The sequence below is a fragment of the Melanotaenia boesemani genome, chromosome 1 (genome assembly GCF_017639745.1).
Source record: "Melanotaenia boesemani isolate fMelBoe1 chromosome 1, fMelBoe1.pri, whole genome shotgun sequence".
NCBI lineage: Eukaryota > Metazoa > Chordata > Actinopteri > Atheriniformes > Melanotaeniidae > Melanotaenia > Melanotaenia boesemani.
Genome location: NC_055682.1, coordinates 320,061 through 334,457, shown reverse-complemented (window position 1 = coordinate 334,457; position 14,397 = coordinate 320,061). Strand labels below are relative to the sequence as shown.

Below are 14,397 nucleotides of genomic sequence, written 5' to 3'. Positions count from 1 at the left end.
CTGGAAGAACCGCACCCTCTTCACGTCTAACGGCCAGCTCTGTAGGTTTTGTCTGTGCACCATCAGTGTTTTCAGATCTGACAGATTCTGGTTGTGACTCAATCTCTGGTGTCTCTGCAGGAAATGTGGTCCTGGAGAACCTGAAGGTCAGGGAAAATGCTCTGGTAAGTCCTGAACATCACCTCCATTCTGCTGCTCCTGGTCCAGGTTCATGCCCCGGCCTGGATCCAAGTGTTTCACAATTATATTTGCATAACTACATCACTTTTATTTTATTAATGTTTTAATCAAAGAAAGAAAGAAATGACTAGCAGACATAGATAAATAAGAATAATAACATTCTGTCCTTTTTCACTATCTGTATGAACAAGGAACTAAATTAAAAACATGAAGGAATCTACAGTCCAGCAAAAAAAACTCCTACGAAAGCCTCCGTCCCGTATTTGTTTTTACCAGTTTCATCCAGCAGGAGGCCTCGGTGAGAACTGTGAGGGAAACGGTTAATAAATTCTGAAGTTTCTGCGATTTATTAACATTTTAAACCGAATTCCTGCTCAGATTTTACCTGCATTGTCTGATTTTATTGTAGATCCTTTTACGAGGAAACTGGAGTCAGTCATCGACGCTGCAGCTCCACTGAGAACTAAAATGATCAAATCTAAACCCATACCACCAAACCGAAATGATGACGTTAAGAAAGAGCAGAGAGGAAATGGAGGAAATTACAGTTACCTATTTATTTAGAAATTTTTAAGGAACAACTCAAGTATACAATAAAACAGGCCAGAGCTCCACTTTCAAACCTCATTTCTGTCAATAAAAACAATCCAAATTCCGCTTTCAAACCATCGATCTTTTACAGCCCCAGTGTGTAAGAATTACTCCCATCTAGAGGGACGCTAATGTAAGGCAAGCAATGAGTCATGGAGTGTGTCTCAAACCGCGCACTTACATGTGCACTGGAAGGTAGTGTGTAGGTAGTGTGTAGTTCGCACTAAGCTCTACCTTCTGTAGTGACACCATCGTGGGTCCATCCTGATCCAAACTGAGCTCTAACGTTCTGAACTTACCGGTAGTGACGTACCAGCTTAGCAGCACCGCTCCGTTAATATACTTTTTTTTTCTTCCAAAATCCAAAATCACGTTAACATACGTGTTTGCATGTCATCATACTTTTATGCTATTAAATGCCTTTTAAAAGGCCTCATTAGTGAAACAAAGAACCGTGGCCTCCACTGTATTAATCTAGAGTAGATAACAATAGAAACCATCAGCACACGTTCATGTGTCTTTGCATGTCTCCCCCATACTTGTTAGTATAAAGTGCAATTTAAAACACTAAAAAACAGCTTTTAAATAAGCAAAGATATCTTAACTGAATTAAAGTATGTTACATTATACATCTTTTTTTATTGGTGTTTACACTGATACGTTCACGTCTGCAACAGGAAACCGATTATACTAGAAACCATCATTTAAAATATGAAACGCAGTCATGAAGAGGCTAAAACAGGGATGCAGAAAACATTTTATTTAAAATTTTTATTAAAACATTTCTCTCTTACCGCCTCCTCTTCTCCACAGCAGCGTCCTAACCTGCAGGTGGTAAACGCCTCAGTGCCACTGCTGGCTCAGTGGTTTGATGCCACAGTGACCTACGGTGAACACACAATGGCAGTTTATATAAAACCAAACATTAATATATATATATGTACTTTATGGGTACTTTGCAGACGCTTATCTAAAGTGATGTACAATCAGCTACGGCTTCATCAGTGTTACCATGGAAACGGGCCGGTTCTCTAACCAGCGGTGTTTCCTAATCAGTTTTCAGATTAAGGACCATTTCGTTTAAGCCAGAGACCCCGCAGTGCTTAATCCGGAGGTTCAACAATCATGAATAAACATACGGAACCTATAGCATTAATCATTTTTAACACTTATAGCCCATCTACATCCACGAAATCGGCTGTAAAACTGCTAACATTTACGTTGCTAACTCTACTGCAGCCTCCAACAAATGATCAGATCCATAACTGTCATCAGGGATAGAAGAGATAAGAAGCATGCTGCAGTTTATATTAGAATTATGATCAAATAACTTCATACTTACAACAGTAGAAAACAGCCTCCGCCTGCATCGGTACCGCTGAGTCGGTGGCTGGCAGCTCTGAAAAACTGGTTGAAAGTCCCTCCCCTTCCTCTACGTCAGCAAGATGGCGTCCGTTTAGTGCGTGTAGTGTCCATCGTTTCTCACTAGATTTATGGCCGAGTTTAGGGCAGCATCCGGGTACTTTCAGTGCTTTCAGAGTTTTTAATGAAATTTCTGTGTCAGCGCACTAAGCACTTAAATGTAGTGTTGGAAGTATAGAAGTGTGCGGTTTGGGACACACCCATGCTCTCCGGAAGCTCACCGGTAAAGACGTAAGCTGCGGAGAGCCATAAATGTGAAAATGTCGTCATCTTGCACAAGTTCGAGTGCCCCGTCAGGTGATGAGGTACAGATTGATACGTAAGTCTGTCTTTTATGCCGAGAAGTGGTACCATGCTACTGCTAATAGCTAACGTTATCGTGTGAAATTGTTTTTCGTGACTCTGAGATGTTCTGATGAAGGGAGAGGAAAACGGTTTTCTGTGAACAGCGACGGAGCTTTGCTACTGCAGACTAACAAATTAGCCGTTTCTGCCGTTTTATACAGCAAGTTACAGTAAATGATCCGACTTAAACGGGAGGATGAAGTAGTTGCTGGACCACCCTGCCCTGTTTCTAACGCCAAAATAAACTTCACTGTTAGACTGAATGAACTCACCCATCCAGCAGAAACGCTCCACCAATGTACTCTCGCTTTCGCTGTTATTTCTTTTTCTTGGCTATTTTTTCCTCCATTTCATTATAAACTGGCAATCTGAATGACCCATGGTCGCTCCCCCTGGAAACACGCAGGGCTTTGCAGGTAAAACGTGTAAGGCTAACAAGTTTGTCCCCTTTCAGTTGCCGTATTCAGAGATGGTGATGCAACATGGCGGCCTCCAGTCGGGCTCGCCGCCAGCTCACGCTGAGCTACGAGAACGTTTTCATTTGGATGCGATTATGATTAGACTTTGGTAAAATACGTATTTATGAAAGCGATACTTGAGTTTTGCTAACAAAAAGACAAATAAGCTACACACCGGGGCTTTAATAAGACATTTTAACGAGTCCTCTATGTTGATTTTAACATACTTGAAGCTTTGCTTTTACCCGAGGAAACATTGGAGAGTTTGTCCTACTTGGTCGAGGCTTCTCCCAGCTAAACCCAGCGAGACAAACCCGGCGAGCCAAACCCGGCGAGCCAAACCCGGCGAGACAAACCCGGCGAGACAAACCCTGCGAGCCAAACCCAGCGAGCTAACCCAGCGAGCCAAACCCAGCATGCCAAACCCAGCGAGCCAAACCCAGCGAGCTAAACCCGGCGAGACAAACCCGGCGAGAGAAACCCGGCGAGAGAAACCCGGCGAGACAAATCCGGCGAGCCAAACCCAGCGAGCCAAACCCAGCGAGCTAACCCAGCGAGCCAAACCCAGCATGCCAAACCCAGCGAGCCAAACCCAGCGAGCCAAACCCAGCGAGCTAAACCCAGCGAGACAAACCCGGCAAGCCAAAACGTTTCATGGTTTCTCTGAGCGTGAGCTTTTAGACGTGGTAAACTGCTCCCTTCAGACGGACATCTTCCCATCTGCCTGTAAAACAGCGCTGCTGAGGCCCCTTCTGAAGAAGAGTTATTTAGACCCAACTGTTTTTAAAGAGTACTAACCAACAAGTTTTTATTCATTTACACACATTTTAACATAAACACAATGTTTTTGAAAAACGTTTGGTGGGTGATGCTCTGGTCCTCGGGGTGCCTGACTTGGGCATCAAAGAGGGTTTTTTGACTGAGCTGGTTCCAGTGCTGGTTCGGAGCCAGAGTCTGCCTAAGCACCGGTTCCTCACGCACCCGTTCCTGACTCTGAAAACTGGTTCGAAGCTGTGTCCTTGCTGGGCCAGATCTTCTTGTAGGTCAGCGGCTGGGGCGGGTTAGGGCTCGGATGAAGGCTGCTTTCGGACATCTGCAGAGGGAGATGCTGCAGCAGGCTACGAAAGAACCGTCGACCAGCTAGTAAATGACTTTAAAAGGTTGAAAAACCATAACATGGGACTGATGCAGAGCTGCTGGAATACCTGGAGAAGACAAAAGAAGCTGCAGGAGGACGGGGAGAAAGTTTACCTCTCGTTTGCTGCAAAGCCTGAAAACGTTCAGGACAACAGCAGTGCAAAGATAAGGGGCGTGGTGTCTGTAATGGAGACTACAAAAAAGTCTAAAAATACCTTTTTAATTCAAGGAGTGGTTATTACTGTTATTCCCCTCTGTATCAGTAATGAGTCATAGTATACATATGATAATTAATGTGCCTAGCTTTGTAAAATACCAGGGCTCCAGACTGCGACCAGATGGCGTTGTGCGAATAAAACACTGCGAGTGAATTTCTCATCTGCTCTACAACGGCGACGATACATTTGCCGGTCTTTGTCTTATAGTAGTTATAACTGAATTTATTCAGTTGCTAACAAACTTCTGCTCCTCGCTTCAGCCCAGTAGTTTACAGTAATGTGCAAATTAGCTGCTGGTTTGCCATCAGTTATGTCTATTAATAAAGAGTGGACAAAAATATTTAAAAAGTTAAAAGTGGTGCGACATGTTCCAGACTCCTAATTAGAAAACAAAATACACTAAAAAAGCTGAACTAAAAATGAAGAAAACATTGACAGAATTATTTTATTTATTTATTATGTATTTTATTTATTTATTATTTGCTGTTCTAAACATTTTTAGGTTGTCTTTTTATTAATTTCTGCCTTTCCCATGACATCCCTCTTTATAACAGCATCCATTACAGCTTTATGTACCAGGCTGATGATGCTAATTAGCGACTTGTAGGACAGCCAATAGCTGTTGTTCTTACTGAGGAGTGGGAACAGCGGCTGGAGGAGCATCAGTCCCTGAAGTTGTTTATTAGCAGGAACTACATGGACCAGTACCATGTCCTGTGGGGACGATGGGGACAAAGATGTCGTTCTGCTTCAACTACAAAGTGAATCAAATCTGATTTGACTGGACAAGTTCCGTGTCTACTTGTTTTATATTAGTGTGACCAGTAAGATGTTTTTTATGTCAAATGCTGCACAAAAAAGTGAAATGTAAACTTGTAATTTCTGAATTTATTGTTCAAGTATTTATCACCAATACAGTGAAAATGAGAGTAAATGTGAATATTTGCTTTGCAAGGCGATTTCAGTGTGCGCCCCTAAATTTTCTGCTTGCACTCTAAAAATTTAAGTTAGGGGCCGATGTGTTCCTCATTAAAAAAGTTAGTCTGGGGCCCTGCATATACAGTGTTAATGTTTATATAATATATAATGTGTATATGTATGGGTCCTCAAAGTCCCATAAAATCCAATGTGGGGTTCTCCAAGGATCAGTTCTAGGCCCATTTCTTTTTAACCTGTCCATGTTGCCTCTTGGGAATGTCATCAGGGGATACAGCATTGATGTTCACAGCTATGCTGATGATACGCAGCTTTACATCACTCCTTTAAACTGGAGTTCTAGATTCTAGTTTCCTGGTCTTGGTGAGGACTGGAATTTTAGGATCTACTTTCCTGGTCTCAGGTAAAAGTATGTGTTTATGTATCTGAGACTGTCTTTGTGTTTGTTTTTCAGAACGACCTGGATGTTCCGTTCAAGGTGAAGGCTGGACAGATTGGTGAGTTCTCAGACCCAAAGACAAAAAGAAAACCTGAAACGAAAATTAACGTTAAAGAAATCTGATGTGCAGATTAATCAGAATTTAAGGAATGGGTCCAGTTCTGAGTGTATACCCCAGTTTTTTGCCAAGGACCACAGCCTTTTTTTTTTTTATTTTAACCTGTCCTGTCCAGCATCATAGCAGCAAAATGATAATCTGGTTGCTGTATCATTCTGAACAAATTTGCTCTGCCGAGAGGAGGCTTATGGGTAAGGCTCCTCTTGATAATGTGATTCCTTTATTTATTTATTGACTTTGAATCATGGAATCTATGTAATCTTGCTGGACCTGATTGGAGACAAAAACACCACAGATAGAAGCAACGACCTTCAATCCACTCCATCACCAGACAACAAACTGTTACACCTGTACATGAACACACCAGAAAGTTTCCTACAACTTTTACAAAAAAAACAGAGCTGCTAGTCATTAAGAGTTCTTAAATAATAACCAAATCAAAAAGACATATCATGAAAGATACCAGATACTAACTCACAGGAAAAGTAAAAAAAAAAATATTTCTTAGTATATAAACCCACTGGACAACTCAGTGACTATGTCAGCATGCAGAGCATGAGGAAGAGGAGTGATCAGTGATGAAGAGTGGTGAGTGAGATCGTGGAAATGCGACCACGCCTCTATGGAGGTCAGAGACAGACCAGGGCCAGAGACCCGGGCCCTCAGAAGCAGCCCCGGAGTACTAACCCAAGCTACCCCACCACGAAGACGACTCCAGCCCCACCTGAAGGGCAGCAGAGGAGAGCCCCAGCAAGAGCCCCCCACGGTCTTGGGGCACAGGTCCCAGTGGGCCAAGATCGGCAGCCGCCAGCCCCGCCAGGGACCGTCCACCTAGGATAGCCCAAGTGAAGGGCCCAGGGCCCCAGGAGCCCAGAGGCGGCCGCACCACCCACCAAAAGCAGAGGACCCGCACTATGCCTAGGAAGACCAGGCCCCCCCAGACAACCACCCGGCGTAGGCCAGCACACACCCCGATGTTCCAGCCGCACACCCTGGGAACCAGGGCGCCATCGACCCCCCTCCCCCCCACTCCCCACCTACTCCAATCTCCACCCCATATAACCCCACACTCACACCCTCCCCTGTGCCGTACCCACAAGCACTCACCACCACACAGTTATGTCACACATAACCCACCCACCATGCTCCATGGTGTTTTGATGTCTAAGTGTAATTAAAACTGAGAGGCGAGTCGCCACAGGGTGCAGCTAAGGAAGCCACTTCGGTGCATGATGTGCACGCCTCCCAAATCCATCTGTGTGTGTGTGTAAGAAAGAGATGGAGAGCAGGGAAGAAGAGGGCTCTGGGGATGTATGTCTGAAGGGAAGAGAACCTCCCTCCTGATGGTGAGCTGCTAGCAGCACTAGGCACCCCCGTTCCCCAGGATGCCCCCCAGGGCAAGACAGGCCAGAGGCAGCCGCCCCCAACAACCAGGCCACGCAGCCAATGAACCGCCACCGACCCCAGAAGACACCCACCCACCAGACATGGGGAAGGAGAGGAGTGAAATGAGAATAGCGGGAGAGCCCAGATTCACGGCACACCACCCCCAGGGCCACCCAGGCTCCCCACAGGGTCATGTCATCCCTCCCCACCCCACCTACTCACCTATGCTCTTGCACAATCCCACTCATCCACAGCATAAACACACACACAGCATACAAACATCTCTGTCTCACACCCCAGCACCTCCCCCTACCAATCCCCCGAACCCCACTCAGCCCCCCCTCAAACCCCTACACCCCTCCTGCCCCCGGGCCATACCCTGAGTCCCAGGGCGGCAACCCACACCATGGCAGCACATCCGGGCAGGCCTAGACCCCCGGCACATATGGGGGTCCCCTCAGCCCCCGGACCGAGAGCTGCCCCCACCACAGAGCAGCCCAGGGCCTGCACCATGGGAAAACACAAAGAACCCGCAACCACCAGTCACTCCTGGCCATTTTCCAGCCCCCAAAACAACGAGGTCACAGTCCTCCACCTACACTAAGTGATGGGGCGCCTGCTTGTCCTGGCATAACGTTTTCGGCTGGATAGGTGATGGATTCCTGGGGAGTGTGGAAAGTCATGTGCCTGTCGATTCTGTCTGTCGAGGACGCTGAAGACATATAAACATTCGGATTCATGATAACTGGGTTTCTGCTGTTTGGAGTGGGCGGTTTCCTGATTGCAAAATTCAGACACTGTCGGCGGCCACTGGCCAGCTGCTGGATTTCTGTGCCGGTGTGTGTCGAGCTATGAATAATCAGACTTTGTTTTAGATTATGGAAATCTGTTTTATATGAATGCTTCAGCTCAATGTCTGAGAAAGCTTGACACTGTTTATCTGCTTCTTTGAGGTTCATTACAAAATGTAGAGCCCTGACCATCACTGTGAAATGTGTTCTCGAGTGGCTTGGTATTCTTTGTCCACAGGTTATGTACAGGTTTGGTTTATTTATGTCAGTGTCATGCACAGAATATGCCCAGCCCTTATGGGCTTACAAGACACTATACATTATAAATCAAAACAATTCCAAGATGGCACCCTCTGTAAATTAACACCACTTTCTGCAACTAGCAAAATATCATCAGCATATAACAAAATACTCAAATTTAAGTGATCTAAGCCTAAACCAAGCTTGGCCTGTTTAATTTCTTGGACTAAGTCATTTACCTTGAAAGCTAATAAGGTTGGTGAAAGAACATCTTTTTGATTAACTCCAAAATGGGTTGGAAACCATTCAGTTCTAAAATCATTTAACTGAATGCATGCAACAGGATCCGTATACAGTGATTTAACCGCCCTATAAAGTTTACCTCCAATACCAGAAGAGATTAGCTCATATTCCAGAAGCTCTCTATTTATCCCGTCAAAAGCTTTTTTAAAATCGACAAAGCAAACGAAAGTTTAATTTCCCTCCTTTAACCTTGCTCTCACCGCTGGGGACAATACATAATATGATTATATCAATGCATGCTCGGTTTTCCCTAAAGCTATTTTCTTTGTCCACCAAAATGCCTTGTGACTCCAAGAAATAATTTAGTCTATTGTTTAAGACCCATTAATATAATTTATAGGCGGTCCTAAGAAGACTAATTCCCCTATAATTGGATCCACTTTAAAAGATTTATGAATAGGTTTAATAATAGTTTTGTTCCACGCAGTAGGAACAATACCGTCCTGGAAACACTTTTGAAAACGACCATATATAAGATCTTTAACATGACTGGCGTTTTTAAAAGCCTCATTTGGGATTTCATCAACTCCTGTCACTTTATGTAATTTGGCTTTATTTACAACTCTCCTCACCTCCTCTAGAGAGATGCCCATACTAATCACAGTAAAACCCAACATTATTCATAATCACCAATTCACATTTTAGCCTACCGACCTTATTAAAAAATAATCATTAAATGAGGGGGAGGTATTAGCCACATACAGATTACCAAAATCCCTTTTCCACTGATTGAGTATCTCTTCAGTTTCAAAAGTTGGTACACCATCTTCCTTGACAACCACAAAGGAAATGAGTGTACTTCTTTGGGGACCGAAGTTATTTATAACTTTCCAAAATTGCTAAATGTTCCTACTTTCCAAAAGTTCTAACTGAAGTGCCTGTCCTCTTGTGAAGCGTCTCTTAAAGTACCTAAGCCTTCTGTCAAACTTACGTTGACACGCTGAAATTTTTTTTTAAGATCTATTTTTTTTTTTTTTTTTTTTTTTTTTTTTTTTTTTTTTTTTTTTTTAAACCTGTCTTGTCCAGCATCGTTGCAAACAGAATGATTGTCTGGCTGCCGTCTGGTGCTGGGCAATTTTACTCTATCAAGCAGGGATTTATACTACATGTATAAAGTCCCTCTTGATGACATGAGAAACTTTATTAAATCAGACTCTTAATGCTGGACTCGACCGGAGGGGACAGAGAGAGAGAGAGAGAAAAGAAAGTAGAGAGAAGAGGGAGGGGAGAGAGAGGGACAGAAAGGGTGTGGGGAGTGCGGGTGGGGACTTGAAACATCATACAGAAGACCATGTAATCCATACTACTTACAACATATATAGCTAAGATCATCCTAGCCAGTAGGTCATTACACAACTAGTTGATAATAGTAACAATAATAATAATAAGAGTAAGAGTAATAATAATAATAAGAACAGAAATAATAAAAAAAAGAAAAAAAAATATGATAATAGATATAAGTGAAACTGCTGTATTCAAGAACACGCGCAGAGAAACCTGTGTGGATGTGTTGGAGAACTCGGCCACACGGCGACGCAAAGACTGTGTGGAGACGTTCAGGAAGGAGTGACCATGCAGAGTGATCATGCAGATGCCACCTCACTTGAACAGAGGCCAGAGTCAGGCCAGCGGTCCTGAGACCCAGGCCACCAGCCCCCCCGCAGGCAACAGATCCCGACCGGTCCACAGAGACGACCACTCGCCCGCCCAGGAAGGCAGCAGCAGGAGACCCCAGCAGGAGCCGCCCCGCGGACACAGGGCACCGGCCCCGGCGGGCCAAGGCCAGCAGTCCCCGACCCCCCCGGGCACCGGCCGCCCGGGACAGACGGGGCAGAGGGCCCGGGCCCAGGAGCGCAGGGACACCCCCCTCCCCCACAGGCCGAGGGCCAGCACGCCACCCGGGGGGACCCGGCCCGCCCAGACGGCCACCACCAGAGGCCAGCCCCACACCCCAGCGCCCAGCCGCACACCCCGAGAACCAGTCCTGCCCCCCCCCAGACCAACACACACACACACAAACACACACACTCTCCTTCCACTCCTCCATTCATCCTCCCACGCATACACCATTCAACCCTCACATACTCTGTCCTCCCACACACACACACCATCCTTCCACCATCCATCCTTCCACACACACACCATCCTTCCTCCCACACACTCACCATCCTTCCACCATACACTCTCCCACACCTACCCCATCCTCCCACACACACATCATCCCTCCACCACTCATCCTCCCACACATACACCATCCTCCCTCTCATACACCATTCATCCACCTTCACACCTCCCACACACACACACACACACCATCCTTCCACTACCCATCCTCCCACACATACATCATTCTCCTACACATACACCGTCCTCCCTCTCCTACACCAAACATCCACCTTCACGTACCCCATCCTCCCACACACACACACCACCCCTCCATCACCCACTCTCCCAAACATACACCACTCCCCCACACACACACCATCCTCCCTCCCATACACCATCCATCCTCCCGCACACACACCATCCTTCCACCATCCATCCTCCCACACACTCCCCCATCCCTGCACCATACATTCTCCCATACATACCCCATCCTCCCACACATACATCATCCCTCCACCATTCATCCTCCCACACCCACACCACCCCCCCTCCCACACACCACGCATCCACCTCCACACACCCCACCCTCCCACACACCATCCCTCCACCACCCATCCCCCCACACCCACACCCCTCTCCCCCCCCCCCAACACACACACACACAAACATCATCCCCCCACCACCATCCTCCCGCCACCCCACGCCGCGGGGGGACAGCCCCAGCCAGGAGGCGAGGAGACACGAGTCAGGCCCCCACCCCGCCCCCGCCCCCCACTCCCCACCCCCAAAACAGCACCTTCCCCCCAGGGCCAGCAGCCAAAACCCCCCGGGACAGCCCGCCTACGCCCCGGGCCAACGCGACAGGCCACCCGGCCCGCCCCGCCCCCGGGCCATCCATGGAGACAGGGGCGCCTGAAGACCCCATCCCCCCTCCCTCCCCCACTAGTGATGGAATATATTATGTGCTGTTTGCAATTAAAAAAAGAGGGTTAAAATTGGGGGGCAGTAACTGCATTGAGGAGGGGGCGGGGCCACCTGAGCAGTCCCACCCACCTGACCTCGCATGTTCCACCCCCCAAAACGTGTTTGTATGTTGCAAATGTTATTTGTGCTCAGTGACTAAGTGGAATTAAAAGCTGGGAGGCATGCTGCCGCTCGGCGAAGCAACGGGGCCACTATGATGACCCCCCTGCCCCGCCCAGCGCAACAAGCACACCTCCCACAGCCCTACCTGTGTATGTAGTGAAGAGTGGGGGAGGGGAGGGGTCAGGAGATGTAGGTCCAGAGGGGAGTAAGCCTCCCCCCTGGAAGACGACCCGCCAGTGGCTTAGGGCGCCCCCGTCACCCGCCGGCCCCGAAGGGCGTCACAGGCCCGGAGCAGGCACCCCAACCCAGGCACGCCACGAACCCCCCCAGGGGCCAGCCACCAGCCCAAGGGGCCACTTTCCTCTTTCTGAGTGGGAGGGGGGCGAGGCAAAGGAAGGGAACCCCAGGCCCACGCCCCCAACACCCGGCCAGGGCGCCCCCCAGAGGACACGTCCTAACCCCCTGCAAACGCACACACACTCTTTTTTTTTTTTTTTTTTCCCCCCAGCCACTCACACACCCTCTCACACACCTCTATACACCAACACCTCAATACGTGCACATACCTCCACACACACACTTCACGCACATACCTATAAACACACACACCGGTGCCCACATACACACACACTCTCATACACCTCCATACACATACACCACTACACACGCACTCACATACATACCTGCATATACACACAAGCACCTCCATACATACTCACGCCTCCACCCACTCCTTCACTCCTCCACACACACCTCGACCTCCACGTGCACACACTCATATATACACACCTTCACACACACCCACACACACATCCCACATAGACCTCCACACACACACCCGCACACCACTCACACACACATACACGCACACACCTAGACCTTCATACACACCCACACACACATACAGCACACACATCCCTCTACACCCACCCACACACCAGCATACCTACAGACACACACACATACACACCCACCTATATACAAACACACCCCCACCCAGGTTCCGGGGCTGCGACCAAGCACCAGGGCACGGACCAACCCCCGGCACGGCACATCCGGACGGGCCCAGCCCCCCCCAGCAGCGGCAGACCCCCCACCCCCAGGAGAGGGGGGAGACCCGACACCCCAGAGCCCGGATCTATTTTTCTTTGTTTTTCCTCACATTTAAGAAACATTTTTTCTGCGTAACGCAGACGAGTCCATAGTTCACTTAGCTCATTGTTCCAATAAGGTCGCTTCCTTCAATGACTTTTCCTCTGAGCATGTTTTTTTGTGTAACCAAATTTGTCCATCTCCTTATGCAACAGGTCACAAATATGACCATAACACCGATCAATATTATTTAGATTATTTTGGCAATTTTCTAGCGCATAAAGGATGTCTTGAAGCGCTCCTTGACTCAATTCAGAGGATAGAAAATTAACAGAAAAATTCCTCTTTTGTCTTTTGCTTTGATTGTTTTTTCTACGCTCATCAATCAAACTAAGAACATCATGTCCAACCCTCTCTACAAGATCCAGAGGAGTGTAGATCTTTAATTCGGTACACCTATTAAAATTAGCATGAGGCATCACAATGTAATCCACAACAGTTTTTCCCTATGCAGAAACAGAAAAAATTATTATTTTCCAGGTTTAATCTTCCATTCAACACACAACATTTTGAGTCCTCCAAGAAATCACTAAAGACTCCTCTATGACTGTTCACACCTGTATCCAAAGTCACTCTAGGCATGCTATCATCCTCCTCAATATAATCTTATGTCTGCTATGCATCTCTTAAAATCACCATTTATATATATGGAATTCACATCAATGGAGTAAATCAAATTCAGTAAATGAATAAAGAAAAGACAAACAAAAGATTCCATCAAATGATTTGTCTACAATAGTTATCTCATAGAAATCAAAAACAGAATTTTTAACAAAAATACCGACACCACCGGAGGCTTTCACGGCTCTTCTGTGAGCAGTGCGATTAAATCCGAACCAGACAAATCCATCCAAAACAGGTACAAAGCTGGATAAATGAGTCTCATTTAAACAGATGAAGGCAGGTTCAGGAGAGCAAATCAGCACTTTTCTGAGTTCAGTTATTTACACTCCATCTATTTACATTCCAATGGACTAAACAAAACTGGTCATATCAGGTTGGGCAGATTCACCTCAGAGCGGCTGTCCTCTGGCTACGTTGTCCATCGACCCCCGCTTCATCAGTCGGCCATTACCGCTTCTAAACAGCGTCTGAAACTGATGTCGGCTCGTGGGAGTTAACTCTGAACTCAGCACTGCCCCCTGGTGGAGGAACTGAGTTAGCATCCATGGCAACGTAAAACATGCATGGAAGCATGAGGACAGCGACATATGACAACGTTTGAAATGGAAGTCGCTGTTTATGTATGTAATGTAGCAGAAATGAGTCTTAGCAGGTAACATCTCCATTTCATCGTTACAGACACGGGATCATGGCTTCATTTAGACATCATGTGACATTCAGCTGTGAAGTCACATTTCCAGACTTCATCACGGACCAGTATTCCATAAATGATTTACAACACTCGACACAGAAAACACAACATTTTTTATATGACCTGATGAGATAGTTTTACTGAGTAAAACTCAAATCTCAGAAAACGTGTTGA

General features: G+C 46.8%; 1 protein-coding gene across 1 annotated transcript in view; it reads left to right on the top strand.

The window, feature by feature from the left end:
* Nucleotides 1-14,397, top strand: part of LOC121639658 (vacuolar protein sorting-associated protein 13C-like) — a 271,744-nt gene that overhangs the window by 1,893 nt on the left and 255,454 nt on the right. The window contains 2 exon segments of the mRNA XM_041985039.1: nt 121-164; nt 5,742-5,784. Of these exon segments, the coding sequence (XP_041840973.1) occupies nt 121-164; nt 5,742-5,784 (87 nt within the window).